The sequence below is a fragment of the Buteo buteo genome, chromosome 12, assembly GCF_964188355.1.
Source record: "Buteo buteo chromosome 12, bButBut1.hap1.1, whole genome shotgun sequence".
Lineage (NCBI taxonomy): Eukaryota > Metazoa > Chordata > Aves > Accipitriformes > Accipitridae > Buteo > Buteo buteo.
The window spans coordinates 4,444,689-4,471,002 of record NC_134182.1 but is presented as its reverse complement, the minus strand read 5'-3'; the positions used below and the strand labels follow the sequence as shown (position 1 = coordinate 4,471,002).

At 42.4% G+C, this 26,314-nt stretch overlaps 2 protein-coding genes across 11 annotated transcripts in view; both read left to right on the top strand.

The window, feature by feature from the left end:
- The window catches only part of FOXN2 (forkhead box N2), a 38,367-nt gene extending 29,316 nt beyond the window's left edge, over window positions 1–9,051 (top strand). For 6 of the 8 annotated variants that reach the window (XM_075042443.1, XM_075042438.1, XM_075042441.1 and 3 more), the window contains 2 exons: window positions 3,758–3,826; window positions 4,288–9,051. In XM_075042443.1, the coding sequence (XP_074898544.1) occupies window positions 3,758–3,826; window positions 4,288–4,805 (587 nt within the window). In that variant the 3' untranslated portion in view covers window positions 4,806–9,051. Of the gene's footprint in view, window positions 1–1,641; window positions 3,694–3,757; window positions 3,827–4,287 lie in introns of those variants that run through there. The other 2 variants (XR_012652445.1, XM_075042444.1) reach the window with 2 other exon arrangements.
- Window positions 9,052–18,991: 9,940 nt separating this feature from the next.
- PPP1R21 (protein phosphatase 1 regulatory subunit 21) overlaps window positions 18,992–26,314 on the top strand; it is a 32,935-nt gene continuing 25,612 nt past the window's right edge. Inside the window, exons 1-7 of one of the 3 annotated variants that reach the window (XM_075042437.1) lie at window positions 18,994–19,113; window positions 21,374–21,575; window positions 22,178–22,246; window positions 22,669–22,815; window positions 24,859–24,960; window positions 25,656–25,820; window positions 25,919–25,977. In XM_075042437.1, coding sequence (XP_074898538.1) covers window positions 22,681–22,815; window positions 24,859–24,960; window positions 25,656–25,820; window positions 25,919–25,977 — 461 coding nt within the window. In that variant the 5' untranslated portion in view covers window positions 18,994–19,113; window positions 21,374–21,575; window positions 22,178–22,246; window positions 22,669–22,680. Of the gene's footprint in view, window positions 19,114–21,373; window positions 21,576–22,177; window positions 22,247–22,668; window positions 22,816–24,858; window positions 24,961–25,655; window positions 25,821–25,918; window positions 25,978–26,314 lie in introns of all 3 variants that reach the window. The other 2 variants (XM_075042436.1, XM_075042435.1) reach the window with 2 other exon arrangements.

Here is a 26,314-nt window from a genome sequence, read left to right as displayed (position 1 = left end):
GCTGTGTGGTACTTTTCACTCACTTGCCAAAAAGTTGGGCGCAAGCTGGTGTTGTTGCCAGTGGAGTTATGCAGGAAGACCTAAGTTCTGGATATTAACCCAGAATAGCCTCCTGATGTCTGTTTAGTTTAAGGTTCTCGCCTTAAAAATTGCAAAATGTTGATTTTAACTCTTGGGAGAGGGGAATAGGTTGGGTTTAATACATGGACTCTGAATACAGGCCTTGATACTGTAGGCTGCAGTGCTGCTCCTCAACCACGTTTATATCCCTCTGTGTTTCCTACACTAGCAATGAAGTAGGCACAGGAGAAAACAAATCACGTCCACAGCCAAAAGCTTTTATGTTGTATAAATATTATTTTAACAACAGTCACCAAAACTTGGTGGAGAAAGATTGGATCGGACCGACTTGTGCTCAAGATAGTACTGTGGATGAGTGATCTCTTCTAGCCATGCAGGAACTCAGCAGCACGACACATTTCCCTGTCTAACAAGTCAAACACAGTTGTCTGTAGATGATGTTTCAGAAGGTGCCCGTCCCTCCTGGCTGTCCCTGCGGTGGCTGGCAGTGCTGTTAGGGCAGTTGTTTGGCATTGCTACTGAGAAAAAATGCAGGTTTTGTTTGTTGGGTTTTGTTTTTTTTTTTTCCCCCTGTTTATTTTCAGGGAATCCTTGCTGAAGTGCAGCTTTGCTTGTCTTGCTGGTGTCCCCTTCCTCAGCCCCCTGGGATCTACCTACTCTTACAGGTTTTAACAAGCGTTAGAGTAACAAGGACTTTGCCATAGTTCTGTCCTAGGGATTTCTACTTTTGCTTTCCACAAGGGAATATAGCCAGCCAGGTTCAGATTTAAAAAAAAAAACACCAAACAACAAAAAACCCAACACCTGAATTTAAGATGGAAATCTGTTTTTTATCGACAGTCAAATGCAAATAGAAGTAGCAACAGCTGTTGAACAGAAGATGGTTACTTCCTTTTCCCATATGTACTTTTTTAGAAGTTTTCTTCATTTTAAAACATTTTAGTGGGCCTTGGTACCAGGAGGGAGCTAGACAGCATGCTGGGTATTGCAGCATTTCTTTTGAAGAAGCCTGTTGAGCACAGGTCTTGCACCTCACTACTAAAACTTAATACATTGAAGGCTTGTCCTTGTCAAAAATAATAATTTTTTTTTTTTTAAAGTGCTGAAAAGTGACTTGTGCTCAATTTTTAAAAGGCTGATTCCAAGAAAAAGTGAGCACGTGTTAATTTGTTGTAAAGGCGTGTTGTTAAAGCTCTTTCAAAAGGATAATGAAAGGCCACCGACAAAGTAGGACTTGAGCACCATAGCAGACATCCAGCGCTCTGGTTTTGCTAGCACGGTAGGCTTTGAGGTGAGAAGGTTGCTTTTAGTTTTTGGCCACAAACCAGAAACATCGGTTAGGCAGCAAAGCCAAGGTTTTTTAGAGACCAAGCAGCTGCCTGGTCCACAGACGATAATTGCCATGCATCCAGACAGACGTTTTATGGTGGTACCTGGGTGGCGAGGAAGCGTCCTTGGGTGGCTGCTGCAGGGCTGCTAGATCGGGGATTCTCAGGGCTTATTAGAGAATACACGAAATCCCCCTTCTCTTAATGATTTTTCTGGTGTGTCCTGTGACAGGTTTGGAGTTTGTCAGTCTGATGGTAACTATTCCAATTTGCTACACTGGAGGTGCCAAAATGATGACGTACGTCTCCTCTCATTTAATTTCTGCATCTTGGTGAACCTGCTCAGCATCTCCCTGGCATTAGAGACAACCCGTTAATGTTCCCGGGATTGCACAGGGCAGCTGTTGTGCATATGAAAGCATTCCTTGTAATAACGTGCTTCCTCAGCCATTCTGCTGGGGAAGTATAAATTTGGGAAATACTCCTCTGCCGAGGAGAGCAATCACAAATGAAGCCAAAGCACATTAGCGGTGACACAGAGTTCTGCGAAGAAGTCGCTGCAGAGGCGTCTCTCCTCTTTCTTTAGGGGTACTAAGATGCAGAAATGCTCTTTGCAGGTAGTAATTCTCTGTTGCATTAATGCCTCTGCTTGTCAGTTCAACAAGGCAGTGCTTATATACCAACATCAGATGTTAAAATAAAATGTCTGTGATAGCAAGCACAGAATGGGAATATTTCACTTTCTGATTATGGTAATGGAGGAAAGTAACTCTTCATGCCTTTTTTTATTTCTTTTTGTCAGTTGGATACATATGACTTGTAAATTCAGGGGCTCTATTGCTGCCAAAGAAAGACAAAACAGAATAATAAAAAATAATCTCATGAGTGCAATGGGATAGACCTTAAAGTATGCTGGTTTTAAAATGAGACAGTGAAAACAAGGGGGGAATGTGTATGTTTTATAACCTGTGTTGGAAACAGCAGCTCAGTCCCCTTCCCATGTTGGTCCAACATTCCCAAGGTGTCACGTTATTCAAATTTCTCCTTGACCAGGGACGAAGTTAGGGACAATTATTTAAGATAAGGAAGCCAAACTGACAATTCTGCACTCCCCCTCCCAATACTAACCCTCCCCTCAAATTCAGTAATATAGGTAAAGCATGTAATGGGGTGGGGGGAGAAACAAATGCCATCAAAAATTGCTGATGTTTCACTTCAACAGTTCCCACCCCAGTTCCAGTTCAGCAGGACTGAGAGCCCGTTCTGCTCGCTGCCGGTACCTTCCAGCACGTTGTCTTCCAGCCCTGCTTCTCCACTCACTGCTCATGTGTACATACATACATACATACATATGTACACTTTGGATGTGGTCTTTTGCTCTGAGACACCAAGGCTCTTGTGAGAGCTGACTGTCTCTTTGCTCCTCTTTTGCCTGGTTAGTCCACCATATCTATTTCTTATATATTTCTCTCCTGTATAAGGAGTATTCATCATCCATAGCTGAAGTGAGCAAAGGAAGACCTGGGATTCTTTTTTTTTTCTTTTTTTTTTTTTTTTAAAAGTGCATGAGCTTGTTCTGAAATGAGTGGGAAAGGTGTGCTTGTTTCTTTTCTTTATCACCTGATTCTGGTTAGAGATGTCACTCTTTGCCATAATATCCTTAAGGTGCCCTTTTTGAGATGTAAGCAATCCACTCTGGCCAGTGAAGGATGGCATTTTACAGCAGCGCTTGTCACCGTAGCTAAAAGCACCACGGTTTACCTAAACCTTTTTAAGTGCCTATTTATTATTTAGATCCCCATGCTTTCTAGATCGAGCAGTTCAGTGCCCTTTCCCCCCTCGTCTTCTCAATGTCTTCCGTTTGACTTGTTGTTAGTGTGAGAAATACTGCTGGAGGAGAGAGGTGTGCTGAATTAGTGCTGCGTTAACGGGCACGTTCGTTCTCAGCCTTGCATATTCACATAACCAGGGTATGAAGCTGCTGAGATGCTTTGCTGTGCCATATGCATCATCTTTCTTAACCGGTACAAACAAAAGCCACTTGTTGATAAGTATAGCAACAGCATCGTCATATTGAATGTCTAATTAATGTCACTGATTCTTGGCTTCAGCTTTGGTAAGTGCAATGTGAGAATTCAACTTTTATATCATAGTTAATGTATGAGACTGTTCTATAACCGTACTGCACTGTACAAGAGTCATGCTGTGTCTGAATTTGTACATTTCCTCCCCTCCCCTGCTCTTTGTTGTAGGCCAATATATGCAGATATATATTCTCTGTATGTTCTAGGGACCTCATTTTATCAGGCTTACCCGAGATCTAATGTTTTGCTGCTTCTCCTTCACAGAATCCGATATTGATGCTGCTACTGCAATGATGCTGTTAAATAATTCCATTCAACAAGGGATGTTGGACTGTAAGCATAAGCCATTTTACCCTGTTTTTCTTCTCTACCCAGTAGCTAAATGTTTTCTCCATAAAGTTTCAGGAAACGAGTATGGTCTAGTTTCCAGATAGTAAAAGCAGTCAAGAAGAAATTCTATTTTGATTATTCTTTCTGCTAGCATTACAGAGTTTTATAGAACCACCTTCTTTTTTTTCCCCAGTTAATTTTGTTTTTTCTGCAAAGTCCTTCCCCTGCCCTCTTTGTGCTAGATGGTAAGAAGAGTTTCTTAGCTACTTCTCTGTTTCTCCAGCTCTTAGTTGTGATTAGTTGAAGACTGTTGTCCTCTGTGGGTGACGGTAAATGTGCACAAGATATTACAACTCTTAAATCCTCACATTCAGCTTACTTTACAGTCAACCAGCCATAGTGTGCTCGTTTTGCAGGTGATCTCGTCGGAGTATTTGCTTACTGACAAATCTCATTTTTAATAGGTGAGAAACCTCAGCCTCTGAAGACACCTAAGAAGAGGAGTTACGGCAGTGCGTTCAATCCTCCCAGTTCCATAAATTTGCAGGAAAGCGATTCCGCGGCCACCAATATCGATCCGAAGGAGGATCACAACTACAGTGCCAGCAGCATGGGTTCCCAGCGCTGCGCGTCTAGGTCCAGCGTGTCTTCCTTGTCCTCCCTTGACGAGGTGTACGAATTTATCTCCAAGACCAGCCATGACGGAAGCGATGGCAGCGAAGGATTTCACAGTGAAGTGGATACAGACGTTGACTATGAAGATGATCCTCTTGGAGACAGTGGCTATGCATCACAACCTTGTGTAGATACCTCTGAGGAAAGTCAGCCTAGCAACAAAGCACTCAAGGAGTTATGTCAAGAAATCGATGAGGAGTTGAAAGAAGCAGCGGGGTCTCTGCTCCACCTCGCTGGCATCCAAACGTGCTTGAGTTCCTTAATAAGTACTGCAAAGACCCACTGTCACAAGCAAAGGAAAAAATAGTATGTTTGTCAGTGTTGAATATATACATATATTTTTTTTAATTGTGGCAATACTCTTCTACTTTTACCCTTCACAAGGGAGATCAAAGCCATAAGAGGACTCATTGCTTTTTTATTTTTGGCGCTAACTATAATTTAGCCATTTATTTTTAAATCACTGCCTAAAAAGAAAAAAAAATATTTAATCTTCTCAAATTAGAAGAGATGCATGACTTGTGAAAACCTGAAAGCATACTTCTTAATGATCACTTTTTAATTTTTTTTTTCCTTTTTAATAGTTGATTATTTGTCTTTTCCAGAGATATGTTTGTTCAGATGCACATTGTGGATCATATTTACATCTCTGCTGGCCCCATCTGCAGAGGTGAATTTTGCCCTAAGGGCTCTGACTTCCATGTAAAGGATTAAAAAGGAGGACAAAAAAAAAAAAAAAAAAAGGCAGGGGCGGGGGAAGGTCCTGGCCTCAGTTGCCTCCTCCCACTCGTCCTCTCTTCCCTCTTCTGAGACAGGTCCCAGTGGAAACGCTGGGGAAGTGACTCCGAGTGGCTGCAGTTTTCAGCCCATCTGACACAGTGGCTGAAAACCCGTAGCGCTCCAGGAGCTGCTTTCAGCAAGATGCCAAGAATCTCCTGGAATAGTGGGGATAAGGGGGAGCTGAGGTGGGTACCACCCACAGGTTTGGGGTTTTTTTGGGTTGGTTTTTTTTTTTTTTTCCTCCTTCCCCTAAATCTGCTGTGTGCAGGTCAGATACCTGAAGGCAAACAGGTTGGGTTTTTTTTCATCTTAAGACAAATTGTCTCTTTTTTTTGTGGGGGAGTGTGTCCTTTTCATGCAGATGCGTGCACACATACATACGCGCACCTTGGACGTAGCCAACAGTGAAAGCTGCCGCTTGCCAAGTTTGATGTTGTCCTCGTGTTATCACCGCTGTTGAATATGTAGTAGCTGCGTAGTCTTACAACATCTACCCTTCTGCTCCCCTGTACCAATTCGGGGGGAAAAAAGAGCCCAACAGTTGATGGTGGTGACAACGTGGACGAGGTGGAGGCTTTAGGTGGCGAACGGCTGCTGGAAAGGGAACATCTTACCCCCTAAACTGAGACAAAATAGAATAGCTGCCTTTTGGATCGGTGAACCCTGAATTGTTTTGGGGGTTTTTGCCCCTTCCCCTCAATGTTCATTGTTTTTGTCACATGGGCTGTCCTTACCTTTTGTTTCCCAGATCACTGTGCCTTGTGCTGTGTGAACCCTATCAGCCTGCTGCCGCGTATGGGGCATCTAACGGCGTTAGCCTTTGGATGTACATCATAGCTCAGGAGGACCTCTCTGTTTCGGGAAGAAATTCCTCCACAATTCATTTTTGCAATAAGAGAATCTCTTTATAGTTCCCAGACATCCTTCAGCCAAAAATGTTTTAGTGGTATGGTGAACTTTTTTCCTCTTTTTTTCTTTTTCTTTCTTTTAAAATCAGTGGTGATTGCTTATATCTTCCTGTAGATGATGGCTTTTTTTTTTTTTTTTTAAATTTTCTGTTCAAAAATGGGTAAGCAGTTCTGTTGGAGTGGGCTTTAACAGTACTGTATGTATAAGGATGCCTTAAGTCTGTTGCAGAATTGTATACAACTATCAAAGGTCATATTTCCTGTTTCTGAAAGGTAGCGTGATGTGCCGTAAATGTTCTCGCTAACACGGGAAGCTATTGCTTCCAGCCGGTGTTGGGCAAGCTGGATGAAAATTAGGAGCAGAGCTACCTAGGAAGCCAGTGTCCACTGTTTTGGTTGTTGAAAACAGTCCTGGATTCAGCCAAAAGTTAACCTTTCCCTAACGGGGTATTTTTCTGGCTATTTGGAGGCCTTTCTTAGATCAGTGTGGTTGGGGGTTTTTGGTTTTTGTTTCTTTTTTCTTATTTGTCAGTCTCTTCGTGAATACTGCCATAAACTCTACTTTAAATACGAACACAGCCATGCTGCTGAAGGTCTGTTGCTCTGAGGGCCTCTTCCAGTGCCTCTTGAAGACAACGGTGGTGCTCCCGCTGACTCAATGGCTGTTGGATCAAGCCTGAAATATTTGAGGTTCTTTGTGTTTTGGAATTTAAAGCCAATTATGTTTTTTTGTAAAGCACAAACACTAGGAAAAAAAAGTGGTTTGGGTTTTTTTTCCCCAGTTTTTTTCCAGTACTTCAGTTTTTAAGAATATTTTTCTTCCCTTTCAAGAAATAAATCACTCCGCTGCATTCCTGCTTTGTGTAAACACCCGTTAGCCTACACCCGTAACAGGGCAACATGTGTGCAGATGTGTATGTCTTCTGGATATCACAAGTGGTGCATTAGCCAATTAGATCTGATATCGTATGTGTTACTGATGGATAGTAGGGGTAAAACTCGCTATTTAAAGGAAAATTAAGTACCAATGCAGTGGTTCTTAGGATTTTGAGATGTGGAGATGTGAATGCTCAGTGAAACCGCTTTTTGCTTGCGGGTTGCTTTTGTACCTTGGTGGAAAACTGCAAAGAAAACTGCAGAGTTTGCGTCCATGTGAAAATGAGGATTCAGCTACACAGAAGTTGTTGTTAGCAGTCTGGGATTTTGCTCAGTGCCATGATTTCAGTTGCACGCTGTTAAGAGGGGTGCTGCCTGGCTCTCGCTGATGGTGGTTGCAGCCTTTCTGTAGCTTCCAGTGGAAGCTGGATCAAGGTCCAAGTATTCTGGAAACTGCGGTCATAGTCGGCTCCGTGGTTTGGTTTGGTTCTGAATTGTTTTTTTGCCTCAGATAAAATTTGAGAAGGTTAATTCTTACTAGGAGTGTGGCTGTGCCGCTGTTAACCCTGAAGTTGGTGATAATGACTTCAGCATTTCTGAAGGGACGGGGTTGGGATGCTAACAACGCGTTTAATTACCATGTGCAACGAGCAATAAACCATACTAATCAGAAGTTAGCGGTGAAAGCTGCATCCATCCTTACAGCTTTCAGCCTGGGAGAACTGGAATTGTGGGAAGGGGGAAGCGACTGCAGCCTTTCCCCAGGACGCAGAGTGGTGCGGCAGGGCCACGCTCGTCAAGCTTTGCTGGCTTCCCTCTCTCCTTCCGAAGGAGAAGGCAGCCGGTCCAGGCCCCTGACCTATTCCACCACGTTGTTCCACGCCTCTGCCCGCGTATTTTGGCAGGTAAAGGCCGCCAGCTCAGTTGCGGAGCACCCCTCTTGGTAGCGGGAGAATAGCTGCCCTTCCTTTCGCTTACTTATCTAGCATTGGGTTTGGGTTTGTTTGCCACCTCAGTTAGAGACCCTGGTGTATATAGTATAAATGGAATATAATTAAAAGTTATTTTGATTGTTGGTTTGGTTTTTTTTTTTCTTTGTGACATATGTAAAATGTTCATGCCAATGGTTGACTCGGATATATTTTGGCAAGAAAAGTATTAATGAACCACATTCAATTCTTTAAATACAGTGAATAAGTGTATGAGACTCATGTACAAGGGAGGCTGCTCTGTTCAGGATAAATCTAATGTGAATACTGTAAGAACCTGTATTGGCCTTTCAGGTTCCAATACTAAATTACTGCTTTTGCAAAAGTCACACACATCAAACATTTTTCAAATCCGACTGTAAAATGGAAGTTGTATGGTTTGCAACTTTTCATCAGCCTGAAAAGTAAGTAGAAGCTTTGGTTTAAAGCAAAGTACACTCATACACGTTAGTAATGGTGTAGTCAAAATATTTATTGAAAAGAAAAGGTAGAATATTTTAAATGTTGCACCTGCCATTATATCTTAAAGCACATTCTTCACACCTAACTGCCAGTGCCATTATCAAAGTCTGTTTTATAAATGTACATTTCTTCAAACTAAAAAGTGCATAATTAAAAGTATTATGTTACTGCCATATAGTGATATAAAACATTTTATAATTGCCAATTCATTGTAACTATTATTTATTTAAAAGTGAATTGTAAGAATGCTTTCTGATCAAATGAACCAGAGTTGTTTTTAAACCGTTCCCATTAGCTTGTTTCTAATGTAGCATAAGCAATGTCCTTGGGTTTGTTTAGAATAATTTTGCCAGTAGGTGACCAACTCTAACCCTTTTTCCTCCAGTTTAGTCCTTTACCCGTTTTAAAGACGATTTACAGAAGTTTAGTTTTTTGTATGCTAATCTCTGTTAATTAAAACGTTTATAAAGTTTATTTTTACCAAAGAGATGCAATTCATTATGACAAAATATTGCAGAATAAACTTTGTTTTATAACATTTGTGACTTTTCTGCCCACATTTTTCATTCAGATGATCAAAGGGGCTTTTCTAAAATAAACAGCATTGCAAACAGAAAGCGCTGTGTTCTCTCTTTATCTACAGACCCTGGTTCTGGTCTCAGATGGTGCTCCAAGTGCCCCACCTTCCCACGTAAACCCCTTCCATGAGACGGGACTGGTGTGAAAAGCCAAATGTGTAATTCATTGTAGGTTGGTTAACGCGGTTGCGTGCATGAGGAAGTCACCTGTAAAATACTCTATCAATCCACAGAAGGATTTGCTTACAGTTAGTTTCATCCGTAGCTGGCCCATAATATTTGAAGAGCATCTTATTAAGGCCAAGACTTCACCCTTTAACTTGGAACTCAAGGAATGTTTTGACATCTTGGAAACTGCTGAAATACTACTGCATACCTTTCGCCCTCCTGTGCAAAGCATTTGTTTAAATAGAAGTAATTCACGTCTTTTTCTGATGAAACATCTGTGGTTATTTACAGTTCTGTATCCATATCGCTGCGGCCAAGTTGCTTGTACGATATTCAAAGATCAACAGCGTAACACAAGACAGGTAATTTAAAAAACGTGTCCCTGGATAAAGCTGCATAGGTCTTGTTTGGTGGTTTTTTTAGTGTTTACTTTCCTTAGGTATGATTTACAGTTCTGTTGGGTCTTTATACAGAAGGCCGTATGGAAGGTGGGACCAACCCCCTCTTCACTGGTGGGAACGAAATACTCCCCATCCCACTTTCTCCTTGCCTCGGCTTGCTGCTCCCGGGCCAGCTTTCCCCTCCAGTGCACACACACACGTGCGCCCTTCCAGTGCCCGGGAGGGAGAAGTACCACAGGAGGGAAATAAGATCTGACATGATGCTTATCTCTCTTAAAAGCAGACATTGGTCCATCTCTTCTATTTTTGTTTTTTTAACCTACTAGTAGCACTGAGTTAAGTTCCCTCTGTAGGAGCTGATGTAAATACAACAGTTCCTTTTGCAATACTTGAAGTGATACGGTAGTTTTTAACAAAGACTTGCCTTTATCACCGTATCAAATAAAATTTAAATCACAAATTACAGAATATATATGCACTATTAATATCTTTGATTTAGTGTTCATCCTAATATTACTGATAACAACTGCTCTAATTAGTTTGGACAAAATCACAGCTATGTATCATATGTTAATGATATCTTTCTAATTGTTATTCACTATATTATGCTAAGAGAGCCTTAAGTTCGTTGTTAAATTTCCCAAGAGTGTTTTCCTCTGTTACGATTTTGCTGGAAATTACCCTCTGTATGGAGCCACAACTCTCGAAATAAAGCATTAACTGAAGCAATTACCCACTTATACCAGCTGTATTTTAAGGACATTTGTTGAGGAAATGCTTAATAGATTAGATTTACTTTGAAAAACTGGCTCTCTAAATTTGACACACAATAGGGTTATACTTTCACAGATCTTGAGCTTCCAGATACCTGTAAGTGTTCTTAGTTTGAGTAGTCTGAGTAAATACATGTAGCTCTGAACATCTGGTGTGCTTAGAGGTAATCGCATAGGAGTATTAGTCCAGCAATGTTATTGTGAACTTTCCCAGCATATTTGGACATAGAAACTCTCTTCCCCGTTTATACCCACGAGAGTTGTTCTTGCACCTGAGATGGCAAAGCAATATTGCCTTTGCTTGAATTTTCAGTCTTCGGATCAGTTGGGTTTCTTATTCTCCCTTTTTTCCCAGCAGGCTCTCCTGAAAGCTGCCTGCTCTTACAGTTATAAACTGCTTACAGCTAACATAAGATTATTAACTACCCTCTGCCAGTGTTAGTTTAAACAGCTCTTCGTTAAACATCAGTGTTTATTTTCCTATTGCATCAGTACAAGAGCAATCATTTCCCTCCTTAGGCTCTTGACTTATTAAACAAACCAAGACTATTTGGTTTCCGTTTGGAAGACATGATCTTCATTCCACTTAACCACTTCTCTGTACACCAGTTCCAGTCTGAATTCAACATGCTGGCACATGCGTGAGAAGAGCTACTGACACTCTTCTAGAGTGCTGGTGCTTTTTGTAACCTGGCCTTAATATTTCCCTGACTTTGCAGCACCAGTCTTGCCTGCTACGTCCTAGGCTTGCCATGGCCTTGACCAGTCACATACAGTCATCTAATCCTGTTATCAACTAATATGTCCATGTCTTTGTTCTCCTCCATCAAACAGTGAGGCCCCAGTCGGCAGAAAAAGTTGGTAGTTCGTGACCTGGAACATGATTTAATGAGATCTGTTCTGATCCTGAGTCTTCATGATCTCTCCTGGTAGCCTTCCTGCTCACCAGGAACTCCTTTTTGGTGCAGCCCATTGCAATAAAGGAGAGACAAGATTTTTCAGCCATGATATGTATTTCATCAATGCATGTTGCCATTCAGCTCGTTTTGCAGTTATCTACAGGGCTGGGGTTTTTTGTTTAAAACAGTAGGGACAGATCAAAGGTGTCTTTGCCTCATGTCTTAATAGGAGATGCAACATCTGCCATTGTCACACTTCATTTGAGTCATTGGAACGACTACCCTCAATCAAGTACTTGCCTGTGCTCTTTCGGCGTTCAGAGAAGGACATCCAGTTTCTTAAAACTAGGTATGTCTACCTGAGTGTTGCTTTTATGCTGGTTGCCATAATCTACATTTCCACGGTATCTTGACTTTCCAAGCCCTAATGGGCAGCATACTAGATTGGACTGAATACCTAATTTCTGTACCCATTCCAAAGATGGCGGTAGCAGTTAAGCACTTGGGTATTTTCCTGCCTAGAAATGCAGGTTGGTCCCTATCGCACCAACCTCAGAAGCTGATGTGCTTCTGTGCTTTGCAGTTGGCAGGCAGGTGTTCAGAAAAATCTCTGTAGGTGCCTCTATCAACCTTCACACAGCATCACTTTTAAAAATAGATTTCATGCCTCAAAGGCTCCTTTTGATTTAATTAACTTGGTATCCTGGTTTCTTACTAAGATCCAGTAGGTTCCCAGTTGTTTTAGATGCTAAAATTAGCTCAGCAAACTGAATTATCAGTTAGTTTCGGTAAGGGTACATTTTATTCTCTCTCATAAGCTTTGTGCATGTTTTCAGAACTGCTGGTGGAGGTTTGCATGCTCTGAATACACAGCCAGACCTCCACAAATTACAGGCATTCTGCTTTTCTTTTGGCTCTGAGTAATTTGAAAAGATTAAAAATCCACCTGTGGAGTTTGACTACGGTGTGCTGGCTGAAATGACCTGCTGTTTCGCGCAGACTCTGCGAGCCCTTCTGCGGGGCTGGTAAGGTGTAGGCAGAGCTGAGCCATTTCAAAAGACAAGATGTTTCCTTAAATCTCTGAGCGGTTACACAAATCTGGGTATTAACTCGAGTGTGATCGTGTTGTATGCTACCTTAAAAAAATGATGCTGCCGTGCTGCATGATGTCACCTTGACCCAATCATAACCCATTTTCAGTGAGCATAATGTTAACTCCCCAGAGAAGCATCCGCTGAGTGACAGCAGCATCCCATGCAGCCGTTGCTAAGCGACAAGATTCGGCTTTCAGCAGGATCTAATTTTAAAGTATTTAACCCTAGATCTGTCAAGGTTCATTATTTCCGATGTGGTTGTTAATTCCTACTTGTTGGTGCCCACCTTCACAAATACCGTGGTCCTGGTAGTGTTGCTGTTTTACTTATATATAGTGGCTCATAACGAAGAGAAGCGTAAGCGCCCTGGGTAGATCTTGATACCAAATTTCATTTTAGTGCTGATCTATACACAGAAATAGGGGATGCAATCAGAGGTGGAAAACAGTGCATTGTCATTCTGTGAATCTTCCTTTCTTTGGTGGCTTGCGCAAGTGGCTTGCGCCCGCTTTCCTTCTAAGGAATGCTGGTTTTCAAATGAATGAGTGCCTGTGGATGGGTAGCTGGCAATAACAATTAAACTTCAAGTTTTAGTAATATTATGTGTCCTCTTACTTCTAGATGAATTTCCTCTAGGTTAAGCAGCTTGTCTTCTTATCTAAAACCATTCCAAAAAAGCTGCTGCCATTTTGATATTTAGGGTTTTTTTAATCCTGGAAAACTTTAACTCTTAAATCATTACATAGAATATTTACAGATCATGTTGAAGTTCTGCAGAGGTTGGGGTTTTTTTTTGTAGATATTTTTCTGTATTTTATTTCTTTCTAAAGAGTAGAGGCCTGGAAACCTACTCCCATATTTTAAAAAAAAAAAAAAAAATATTTCTGACTGTGTCATTCTTTGATTAATTATTACACACATCCCTGTAAGTGCACTCACGTTCACTGCTAGCTTCTTAAAGGTATGTGGTAAGCAGCTGAAATAATGCTGCTTTTACTGGTCAGTATCATAACCATAAAAAAAAAAAAAAAACAAACACTGAGAACTGCACCACACCCCACCCCCCCCCAAAATGTAGTAAAAGACAAGGAACAAAAAATTAGATGGTTCACATTTTTTAAAACTGCTAATACAGTTCATCTCAGCCTCGTAACCCCCCCCTAAGATTCTTCCTCCTCCCATTGTTAGGATTCAAACCCAAGACTGTGTTGCTCCTCACGCTGTTTCTCCTTTCCAGTTCATACTAATTCGCAAAGACAAACCTGTGTCCGCCAAGGCACTTTTTCCAGCAGTCAATTTGATCGTAACACTCCCCTGCTGCCTTTCGATTCTCCTGGGGCATCCCCCCTTCCACTGCTTCAAGTTCACGTTTCCCATCGCTGGGCTTGCGATGTACAAACAACTGTTCATCGCATTCTCCTTCTACATAGTGTGTTGTGTCTTCTCCCCCTGCTCTGGAAGTGATGAACCCTGCCCCATGTCTCCTCCATCCCTCTTCTTTTTCCATGACAGTCTTTATGCATGAAAGACCTGGCTTTAGCTCATTCCAAAAGTCCAATTTATTTTTGGAGGTGCCACAATCTTTTTAAAAATAAAAAATAATTTCAAAAAAATCTTCATTAACAGGAACAATTCTGATTCAAATGTTTCCAAAACTACTGGTAAACCTTCCAGATCTCTGTCCTTTCTCTTCTCATGTGTCTGTCTCTGGAGATTTGAGAAAATTAAGACAAACCCATGCCATCTTTGCTGCAGGTAACAGCTCCTGGTTGTCGATGTTGTTCACATGGGCGAATCGGGACTTCTTTCAAAGGCTTGCAGGTCTGTGTCCACAACTGGTGTATGTGAAAGGGCATCTATGGCTCACTGTACAAGCTTCATAACGCTCCTTCTCAATTCAGTCTTTTATCTTTCTCTATGAAATTGGACAATTTGTTTCTTGGGCTTTAAAGTACATTGCTTTTATTTTTCTTTCTCCAGCAAACGTGCAGGACTGTAGAATCTGAGTGCAGGCAGTCTTAGCTGGGCCAACGTTTCTCAGCTATGGCCCCTGCAAGCGTGAAGAGAAGAAAAGCAGGAAATGAGGCTGTAGAAGATGTGCAGACCTTCAACAAAAGACGGCAGAGCTAGGGAAGAGGTTTCATTTTCCTGGAAGAGGGGGAATTCTGCATTTGAAAAAAAAGGAAGAAACAAAAACTTCTTCAGCTGTTACTAAGTTCTGTGGGTTTATGGAGCAAGTATCAGTAAGGATTTGCTGTGAAGATACAGAAGTTGCTGCTGTTGCACGAAGGGCTGGTATGTGTTTTACCCGAGTGGAACGTGAGCTGCAGAGTGAACTCTGAATTATCACAGGCAGCTGCCTGCTCAGTTTTTCCATCTTCTTGTTCTCAGCAATTTCTTTTTACACAAAGGCACCACTCCCCTGGCCATGCACACACCCTATAGATGACTCAAGCTATTTATCCTATGGGCTGGGAAGGGACGCGAGAGACAGGCTTGTTTTCATTTCTATTTTTAAATGCTACAGCAACACTGAAAATATGATAATGAAGACTAGAAATAATTAAAAGAAACTGTTCTGTGAAGTGCATATCTGTACATGCATATACTTTTTTTTTTTGAGTACTTGCCTTTTTTTTTGTTTTATCAGAACAATCAGATTTAGAAAGAGGTGAAAGGTTATATATAACAAACGGTTTGTTACAGAGTCACCATGAGAAATAACGAGCGCATATCGTGAGCACATATCCTGCTGTTCATACTTGCCGTTGCTAAGATAACAGAAACAAAACACCAGTTTAGGGTGTTTGCAGCTTCCGAGGATGTGGTTTATGCATTGCTTGTGATAGTCTGATGACTGAAGATGGCTCCCTTCCAATCATTTTTGAATTTTTTCCGGATCTTAGAAACCCTTTTGTTGTGAGTACTTGTAAGCATATAAGTGATGACAATGAATTTTATTTTCCCAAAGTACAGAAAACATCCTGGATGATTCAAAATATATTCTTTGTTTATTTCTCTACCTGCACCTATTCACAGGGTATGTGAGTACAAGTTCTGACTAATTGGACAGAGGGGAAGGCACTGTTTGAGCAGAGAAGGGAGGATAAACGTTCTCTTGAAAATAGAACATATGGAAACAATCGCTGTAATTCTTAAATAAATTATTTGCCTTGAGACAGCATCTAAAATTCAACACCCATTATACTAGCTGCTGAGCACAGACATCAGAAAAGGATAGCCTCTGTTCCACTGTGTATCCTTTGCTCTCCATTCTCCCCCATGAAAGCCAACAAGACAAGCAAAAATGCTGTGACCCTTGTAGGGGATTTCGTTGCTCAACACGTCATGTTTTAGCTTGCATTAAGTTCTGCTGCCGTAACGTGTACTTATGTTCATGTGGGTGGATTTGCAGAAGGTAGTATTTTTGGGGGTCCTGTGGCAACCACCCCACGCTGCTTGGCATTCCACTCACTTGACCTCTCTCGCTCTGAACGCCCAATGACAGGATCAGTCCTTTGCAATTACACACTGAGTCACTGACAAGGAAGCATTACGACACCATGCTGCAGCAACACGCATTGTGCGTCTCTCCGGTGCAGTGGTTGGACAACCTTGCTCTCTAGGGAGAGAGGAGTGTTAAGAAAGTGCTTGCGAGGAAACAGCACAATAAAGACATTTTTTCACAGCTGAAAGTAGGGGAAGTAGCACTGTGGCTGCAATGACAAATCAAAAGGATGAATCTGAGAATTTCCTATGAAAAAGTAAAAAAAAAACCCACCAAAACAAAACCCAAGCCACATAACTTTTGTTACCTGTATATTTGGGGAACTTTGACTCAAGCTGTTCACCAAGTACCACCATGGAATGGCGATAAATTACAACATTATACGTTCCTAACATTATAGGGACTCCAAGATCCATGAGAAACTGGGTAAAAGACAGGACCACTTTAAGAGGCTGGCCTGATGCTTAAAATACACTGAAGTAGAGCTGTTCTGATGAGCCTAAAAATCGTGCAGTCAGCTCTCAGCCTTACAGCCTTTAAGCAGTAAAAGCACCCATCTTTTGATTCACTCCGTCCCCTTGTGTTTTAAGAAACTGGCATTACCTCTCATGATAAATGCCCTATAAAATGTACATTTGGATCTTGCCATTCTGGATGGATGCAGGCAAATAAATCCTGTGTTCCTCCACCCTGAATGCTAGCTGCCCAGTCAGAAACACTGTTGTTGTCAGTGGGAAAGCAATTCATTCTGCTACAACTAGGCACTGTAATTCCCTCAGCTCCCTTTCCCTGCTTTCAGCTGTGAAACCTCTCTGCCAGCATTCACTGCACCAGATACAAGAAGAAAATTTTATCACAAAAGCATCTTTGAATGCAGCGCAAACCGGGAGTTCTGTGTTTTGCAAAGTATGTTCAAAGCATTTAAATCTAACATTTCATGAAAGACATATCCTAGAAAATGGAAACCTAAAAATGGAGGCTTAGAATCAATTGTAAATGCTTTTAACAATTTCCCAGTATAAAATTTACTGCACTGACATGTGAGGACATACCATGTTGCTGTTAACCCTGATGTGCTGAACAGCATTTGCAAACTCTCTTTACTTCGTTAAGAACTTCTGTAAGGAATACAAAATGGAGTGGAAGTAGTTGTCTAGCATGGCTCTAATGCTAAAAACTACAGCTTCCTTATTTCTTATTCAAGTACTACTATTTAAGCTCTTCTGGTCACGCAGAAGAGCAGCAAGATCATTTGGATGAATAGTGACAATATGTGTTTTGCTTTTTTCCCCTTTTAGACTTCCTAAAAATGTGCAGTCGCTGTTCTTGGCAATATGGATCAGCGACATGTCCTCCAACATTAAGACTTCCTGTGGAGATACAAACATATTTACTAATCTGGCCACCATATCATATTTAGTGCTTGCCAACTCCACTACTGTGCTAAGCAAAAGAATAGCACGCACCACCAAAGCCTCAAGACTACGGAAAAGGATTAGCTTCTATTACAGGCACCCGCTATCTATGCTTACTTAAGGGAAACAAAGAGAAAAGGAGGTAAGAAAATGATGATTTAGCATCTCTAGCACTACTCACTACTGAGGAGAGGCCATGAAGACACCATGCTGAAATCAAGTGGAAAAAAATGATACCATGGAAACTGAACAAAAATAATAATTTGCTGTTACATCTCTATCCTAGACCAGGAAGCCCTTAACCTGCAAATCACCAGATGCTCAGCATATACTGGTGAAGTATCATCACATTTTTTCCCTCGCTATTCTTTTCCTTACACATCTGTTTCTAGTAATTTTCAGAAAGAAAATCCTGCATTGGCTGGATATCTGGCAGGACCAAATACACCTATTATGATGTCTTCAGATTCTGCTTAAAGAGTGCTGATGATACGCATTTAAATGTTTGGTAAATCTGAGGATAAAGAAAAAGAAAATAGGAGATAATTAGCACAGTCTAAGCAATCTCTGAAGGAGGGTGGCTGAATGGTGGAGAAGCTGAAAGAAGGCTCTAAAACAAAGGGACCTGCAGGCTGGAGGCAGCAGAGAAGGATCCCCTCTGGGGAACCACAGCGTGCAGACACTCAAAATGACCCTGAAACTGCCGGCACTGAGGGAACAGACGATTTACCCGCGTTCCCCTTCATTAGGATATACTGAAGGTTGAACGCAGGAGTAGGAAGCACCCAGCGCTGGCATCGACTAATCCCACCCCTGGCACTCGCTTGTGGCGAGCCGTGAGAAATTACTGATCTGCCTTTCGTTTCACGTTTTCACCTGCGGCCCTGCAGAAGATGTGTTTGCCTCAGTTTCTGCGGGTATTCCGCGTTTTATGTTAAGACAACCGCTGCAGCGCGCTCCCAAGGAGCCGCGCACGACGCTCTCCGCTGCAGGCCGCCTTCACGGGTCCCACGCCTGCCCCTCTCCCCCGGCAACGCAGCCCGAGCTCGGGCTCCGCCTGAGGAACAAGCCCCTCAAACAACGCGCCCTCCGACGGCGCCTGGGACCGGCGGGGCCTCCGCGGCCTGCGGTAACCCGCTCCCCCCCGCCCCGGCGGCCGCCGCCGCGCATCCCGGCACCGCAGTCCCCGGGCTCCCCCTAGCGACAGCCTTGCCTCGGGCGGGCAGTACGCGGGACCGGCCCCGGCTCTCTGCCCGAGAAGGGGCCGGCGCCGGGGCACCGTCCGCCGCTGGCCCGCCTTCGCCATTCGCCGACATGACCCCGCCGGGCGGGCGCCGCTGCCGCCGGGCGCGGCCGGTGCTTTTTGGGCGGGGTGGGGCCCCGTAGCCTCCAGGCCGCGCGGGGCCCCCGCCGCCGCCTGTTACTATGGCAACAGAGGCGGCCACGCGCGCCTCACTGGTGTCACGTGGCCCGGCCCGTTTCCCCCCCCCCCCACCTCCTCCCTTACGGCCCCGCCCTCCTCCCTGCCGCCATCTTGGATGTTGGGTCAAGATGGCGGCGCCGGCCACTTAAGCTCCGCCCCCGCCCCGCCGCCCGGCACGTGGAGGGGGTGGCGCGGTGACGTCGCCGCGCCGCCGCCGTCCCGAACCCGGAAGTGCGTCTTCCCTTTCGCGGGCGTGAGGGGCCGGCGGCGGCGGCGGGGAGATGGCGGCCGCCGCGGAGCTGCAGGGGAAATACCAGAAGCTGGCTCAGGAGTACTCCAAGGTATCAGGCGCCAGAGCCCGTCCCCGACGCTCCGTGAGCGGCCGGTGCCTCCCCTCCCGCCGGCCGCTCCCTGCGCGTTACCCGCCTCACGGCCGCCTCTCTGAGGGGAGGGGGCCTTCCCCGATCGGCCCGCGGGGCTGCCCGTGCCTTCGCTGAGCCTGCTCTGCCCCGGTGCCACCGTGGGGCGGTGGGGCCGTGAGCTCTCTCCCGCCCGGCTTGGCTGCCTTCGGCGCTGTGCTCCAGCCGGAGCCGGGGGAGGGGCTGGTCAGGACTGAAACGCTGATTTTTGTGGCGGCGTGAGGTGTTTGGGGCTCGAAGGTCGCTTTTCCTTGAGGAGGAGGTGAAGGCAAGCTTCGGGAGGTGTGAGTTTGCAGGTGCCGAGGGAATTACAGTATTGCCCAGTGCCGGCTGGGCAAGCTGGTGTGAGGGACAAAGTGGCCCTGTCTGCAAAGGATCTAGTGGGACAACTAATGGGTTCAGCCACGCCAGGGAAGTGAAACTAGCAGCGCTTTCCCTTGCGTTTCTATTTCCCAGTCAGGCATAAGGCTTACTTATCTTCTTGGGTGTGAACATTTGTTGAGGTCTTGGTCCTGTGTATTACCCATGGACTCTTGAGTTTGCTTTGGCTGGTGGATGTGGGAGTTCAGTGGTGTTAGTAGTGCTTGCAGTTGTGTTGCAGTGTCTTGGAAGTGAGGGCACTTGATTCCACACTTGCCTCATGTCTGTTCCCATTCTTCTGCAGCTGCCCTAGGTGACTCTGCCTCCTGTTTCTGGTGCTGCTTAACAGAGTATTTGCAAAGACTTCTGGCCCATAGCAGAGAATGCCTTTCCAAGATGCTCGAGATGATTTCTTAAATGGTGGAGCCTTGCTTAATATAGAACTCTTCATTCTTGTTTCTTCACTAAAAGGAAGAGGACACCGTTGGTCTTGAATGGCATAGTTCTTCAATGGCCTTGGGAAAGAAAGCCAGCACTTTGGTTTTGTGTAGCCCAGCATCAGAGTGTTTGGCACACAGCACTTGACTGTATTTGACACCTTTCCCTATGTTACAGAACGATGTTTTCTTTAAATACTATTCGACTTGGAACTGCTATAAAAAAACCCTATACAGAATCTAAATTGTTCAGAGATACTTTTTTTTAATGCTTCCACAAAATCATTTTAAGAAAACTGAATTCACTTTGGGGCTTTGTAGATCAGAGTTCATATTTCTTGTTGCTTTCTACAGTGGCTCTGCTGTAACTTGGAGATTAAAAATGGTTCGGGACAAATTAATTGAGGGATTTTGCTGCTTGATTCCCAAATGAAGCTTTGAAATGTGGACTTTTGACTATAGCTTCTGAAAGTTCCAGCTGCTGGATCCTCTTTCTTTTAGTATCATGGTGTCCAAAAGCTTTCTTTGAACTTCATCTTGCAACTTTCAGCCTGTGATGTTTCATGGGTTCTTTATGGGAACTACTTTTTAGTCTCTTCCCACTTCTTGTGCAACAATTCCAGGGCATTGTGGGATCCCCTTTGCAGGAACTATTCGTTTTGTGCAAATGGTCAGTTTTTCAACTGGCTGTTTATTGTGTGCAGGTGGAAATGGAGAGTAGACTGGGAAGCTATTTGCCTGTTCACTTAATCATGTTGTGGAAGCTAAGGGGAGAGGTAGACAAGAGCTTGATATACTCAAGGAGTGCCAAGGGAAGTACCTGCCAAAGAATTGCTTTCCCTCTCAGTTCACACAGCAGTCCAGAAGAAGGATGTGTATTTTCAGAGTCTCTTCTTTGCCTTGAGCTGCAGCTTCTGGCTCTCTCACACAACCCGGATGGAAGTAGTAGTCAAAAAGCTCTTTCAACTTGTCACAGCCTTTGGTGGATCACACTTCAGCTTGGGTATCTCAATGCAGCATGATTGAGCTAGTTTATTCACTGCACCTGACATGTTCCTGCATTAGTAGCTGTGGCAGAAAAAAGGCATAGAAAACTACTGCACTGCTTTTTCTTGCTAGGGAAACCCTGTGCTTGGAAGTCTTTCTGTGATGCTCTTGCAGTTTTCTTCTCTTGCCTTTGTGATGCCTGAACAGCACAGTGGGAATACTGCAGGGCAAAAGCCTGTGCTTAGCAATGTCAGCTGACTTCTGACCTTCCAAATATATTCAGTCATCAGACTGAAAAGATTAGCCATTGCTGTTTTACATTGAATCTTGCCTTTTATGCATCTGCCAGAGGTATTCCCAAACACTATACAAACCCTTTTAATTTATATCTGCAACAGCTGGACTCAGACATGTCAAATGAATACAAACTGCCATTGAAGAAACCAGGATTCAAGCAATTATCAAGGAATGGGAAGATGGAACTCTCAGTATCCTCATTGCTGCAGGGTAGAGGTACTCTGTGAAGTGACGGGGCAATAGATTTCTTGAGTATCACTTTTCACCGCAGTGATTCTTAGCTCAGATTTGTGAACGATATAAGTAAGTCTCGGAGGACTTTTTCTTCTATGCTGTTTATGCATTTTTCTGAAGTGTTTGTCAGGTTGTTCTCTCTGGGTCACCTGCTGCTACCAGTAATAAGTATTTTCGCATTAGAGTATAGTTGAGCTCTTCTTGAATCAATACAGGTTTTGACTTTATTATGAACCCTGCTTATGTTCCAGAACCCGTCATGAACAGTTTTGGGGAGAAGCGGGGAGAGGCAGAAATAGTACTGAATATGAGCAAGAACTTGATTAGTCAAGGAAGAAGTTGCAGCTTTTCCATATTTGTTCACTGTTCTTCAAACCTTAACTATATTTAAGTAACTAATTTTCCAAGGTACTTACTGAGTAAGAATTATGTTCTATTTGACCAAAATATTCAAGATGGTAAAGTTAACTTCTTGTTTCTTGGCAATTCAGGATATGAATTAGATCCTTTTTTCAACCTCATACCACTACTGTCTACCTGAACAGAATACTTTAAAAAGCATGCACATCTGGTGTTCTCATGAGAGAATACGATGCTTTATGCACATTGTAATGAATGGCTTTTATTTATTCCTTTGTCTTGCATAGTTATTGGCATCTCTTATTTTTCAGCTTCGAGCTCAGAACCAAGTACTGAAAAAAGGGGTTGTAGATGAGCAAGCAAACTCTGCCTCTCTGAAGGTAATCTAAAAACTGCTCGTGTCAGATGTATTAAGCTGTGACAAGATGTGTAAACGGGAATACTTTTTACTCAAAGTATTGTGATTAAAAGAATAAAGGAGGAACTTGATTTAGTAAAAGAATTTCTGTTCTGCAACTAGTTTTCATTGTTCTCTGTAGGTGCTGACTTTGTAAAAGTGGAAGGTTGCTTCTTGGTGATTAAGTTGTAGAATAAAGTACCTACTTGGAGTGTCATCTGTGGGCAGCTCAAGGAAGTGAAATCTGGTTTTAAGTTTAAAAGCAATACTTTTTGCCTCTTCAGTGTTCAAATAGTGAAGAAAGCAATTTTTTAATGTGTTAGTTTTTTAATGTGATGCTTCTTGTTGAAAGCATGTGTGAGAGTAGGTGTGAAAGTTTTAAAATTAAACTTTTTGGTCATTCAGGAGCAACTGAAGATGAAGGATCAATCACTGAGAAAACTGCAACAAGAAATGGACAGCTTGACCTTTCGAAATCAGCAGCTTGCCAAGCGGGTGGAGTTACTTCAAGATGAACTTGCATTAAGTGAAGCTAGGGGCAAGAAGAACAAGGTATGTGCTAAAGGCAAAAAACTTGCTTAGCAGATGTCTGCTCCTACGTGTCAATGTCTTATCCTGATTTCTAGCAGTAGTTGCTTTGTGTCAAGGGTTGAGCTGAATGTTTTTGTCAGAACTTGTGTTATAACAGATGTGAGTGAAAATACCCACAAAGCAGGTATTGATACATATATTATGTGCTAAGCAGTTCTGCACTTTTCATTCTAGTGCATTAGCTAACTGATACTGAATTGCTATCTCCCTTTCCAGATATTTATTAAGTGTTCAAACAGCTGGGAAAGATCTTGGAGCTCTGTGATTAATCAACTACTCTGAAGGAAACTGATCACCCCTCATTTCCTATCCCCACCTCCTTGCTTTGTAATTTTGATGTGGATAGTTAACTCTTCAGCCTATGATTGTAGCTTTTCTAGTTGTCTCTTCTGTGACTCTTGTCAAATCCTCTGAAATCTAAATTTTTAGCTAGTATTCCGTATGTTTTTTCAAAATTACAGAATAATTTCAGTACTGCAATGTTTCTCTGCCAAAATGCTTGCTGATTAAACCTGGTTATATCATGTTCTGTCTAAGATCAGCCATGTCTTCTGTAGGTAACATCAGAATGCCAGGGGTGGTGTGTCTGGACTTAAATAATTCTCAAGCATCCTTTGCTACCTTCCTTTTATGAGGAAACGCCTCTTAATTACTGACATCTTTTCTTTTTTATTAGCTCCCAAAATGCTGTAGCTATCAAGACTGACATTAAAGAAATCATTCAACTGATAGTAATATGATAATCTTCCCTACTTTTTCCCTAAACTCTTTTGCATTTATTTTTTTCTGCTATCCAGTTCCTTGGCAGCATAGTACCTCTGACTTACATTATTCATGCACCATAGTAGATCATTCTTCAAAATGCAGTTTGACACTTCTGTTCTTTTATTTCATGTTATATAACTTACTGCTGCACTAGACATGTTTCCAAATTTTGAAGGACCTCAGCCTGGCTTGAGTAGCTTTGCAAACCATTGCCACTGACTTTCTTTCCTGTTCAGCTGTAAGAATGCACAGTTCTGTATTTCTTGGGTTTTTTGTTGTTTTTTTCTTTTTTTAAGAAGTGTTTGTACTACCTTTTAAGTATGTTCCCTTTAGTTTTATCTATAGGGCCTCACTGAGTACGTACATTGTATTGAACACCCCTCCACTAAGTTCCGTGTCACCCTTACTTCAGATACTTACCATTGGGACACTGTGTAAATCACATCTAAGACTATTTAGATTAAAATTCGGATAGATGATCTGTGTCAGACTGCAATCCTTTTAGAAGGAGGAGAACATATGACTGTATAACAGTCTTCATTTTTTTTGGTGATGGTACTACCTTTGTTTAGCAGTGTGGTAGAGCAGAGAAGCAGTGTGGGATTCACTGGTGGTCCCTGAGTCTTTTGAACAAAATGGGTGAAAAATGAGGAAACAGTTGGCAGAGAGATGTCTATATTCTAAGGGTAGCTGGTGGACAGTGAAGACCCTGTGTTTTCCAGTGCTACCTTGTGCTACAGCCTGCCATGGGATAGTGCACTTTCAGTGATTATTCCTGGTGCCTGCTGAGACCAGACCAGCTTACACCTGGACACTTGGTGGGGGCAGGTGCGCCTTACATGTAGCTACCAAACCAAATAAGCCCACCTGTGTAGGGTTTCATATCACTGACTGTATGGAATCATGCAAGATTCAAATGATGTCGAATGGGCTCCTGCCCATACAAGCAATTTGGTGTGTGTGTGAATGTGATGCCTGAGTAGAGGCTTTCCCGAGTCCTTATCGAGTTAGCATTCTACTGTTATACAGCAACAACAATGTGAAGGAAAAAGTGCTGCTTTTAGGTTCATGCTGTGTGCAATATGTGTACCTATCGATATATTAGGCAATGTAAGTAAGGTACGTACTCGTGTGCCTCTATTGAGAATTAGTGATGGGAGGTGTTTTCATATACTTGGGGATGGGCTTTGGGATACCTCCAGAGGCTTGGAGGTAATGAATGCATTTTCTTTCTTTTAGAAAAGTGCAGAATCCTCATCTCAGTTGAGTCAAGAGCAGAAAAGTGTTTTCAATGAAGATCTTCAGAAGAAGATAGAAGAGAATGAACGACTACATATACTCGTGAGTGAAATTCTTTTTATCCTTTCTTTTTAGTTCAGAAAACTGGTCACACAAAGATAGAGAAAATAAAATACCATCTGAAAAACTAGTGAGTTTGAAGGCTTAGTTGTATGCGAAACAGTAGATTAGATCGGATAGCTTGATTATGAAGATGTTTACTGGGCAAATGAGAAAAAATTTCTACTTCAGATTAAGACAGTATGTGGAATAACTCATGTAATACGTGTTTTCTCATTTAGATTTTTAACTTTTGGTGACACTTAGCTACTCTACTGAAAATAGCCGTATAGTTGGTACTGGGTGGAAACTTCTTTTTAGTTCACTAACTGTTTCAGAATTGCCTTAAAATTCTGCAAGTTGCCATGATGAACTCAGGAATTACTTTACCCAAATGGAATGCATTTCACTTTGGTTTAGAAAACTTGAAAAACCTTATGGCTCAAGTTTAATTTTTCAGGTGTGTACTATTAATCAGAAATATATTTAAGGAATGCTTGGTACTACCAAACTTTAATAAACACAAAGTACTCGTTCCTGAATCTTTTTCTCTGTAAATGTCATCATAAAATTTCTATTTGTCTGAGAACTAGTACTTGTTATTAACGTGGACTGGCTAATTAAATTGGTGTAACTCATAGGACTAGATTCCATAGTAAAATGAAGCTTTCATATGAGCTCTGCTTTTCTTCTTTTAGTTCTTTGAAGCAGATGAGCAGCACAAACGTTTGGAAACGGAGCTGAGAACTAGACTTGAGGTTTTGGAAACTGATGCTGCCCAGCATCAAGCTGTGGTGGACAGTTTAACGAGGAAATACATGGATACCATAGAAAAGCTGCAGAATGATAAAGCCAAATTAGAAGTAAGGAGTTTTCTCTTACTTGCAAGTTTGAAAAGTTTTGAAATGAAATGTCTTGCTGTGTCAGTACTTACATTGTGAGATTATCTTCTTGCATAAAGATCAAGTCTCAGACACTAGAAAGAGAAGCTAAGGACTGTAGGCTTCGAACCGAAGAATGGTAAGTGTTTTTATTTAATATAATGAAAAATTGATTTAAAGAACTAACTGCTGTAAAAGATTAACCAGATTATTTTTAGAGAATCATACTTTAAAAAAAAGACACACACACACATACCCCCACCCTCCCACCCCCGACTTTGATAAAACTTAAAATATTGGGCAACAGCACATTAACATCAAGACTGTGCAGGTCAGCCCCCTGTTTCTTCTGCTGAGTATGTAACTAGACAATTAATTCCACAGATTCAGCTTTCAGTAAGACCAGTTTTGTTGCCAAGCTATTTTAAGTAGCTGTGAAGTTGATGAAAGCTTGAAGAATTTATTTGTAATGGAAT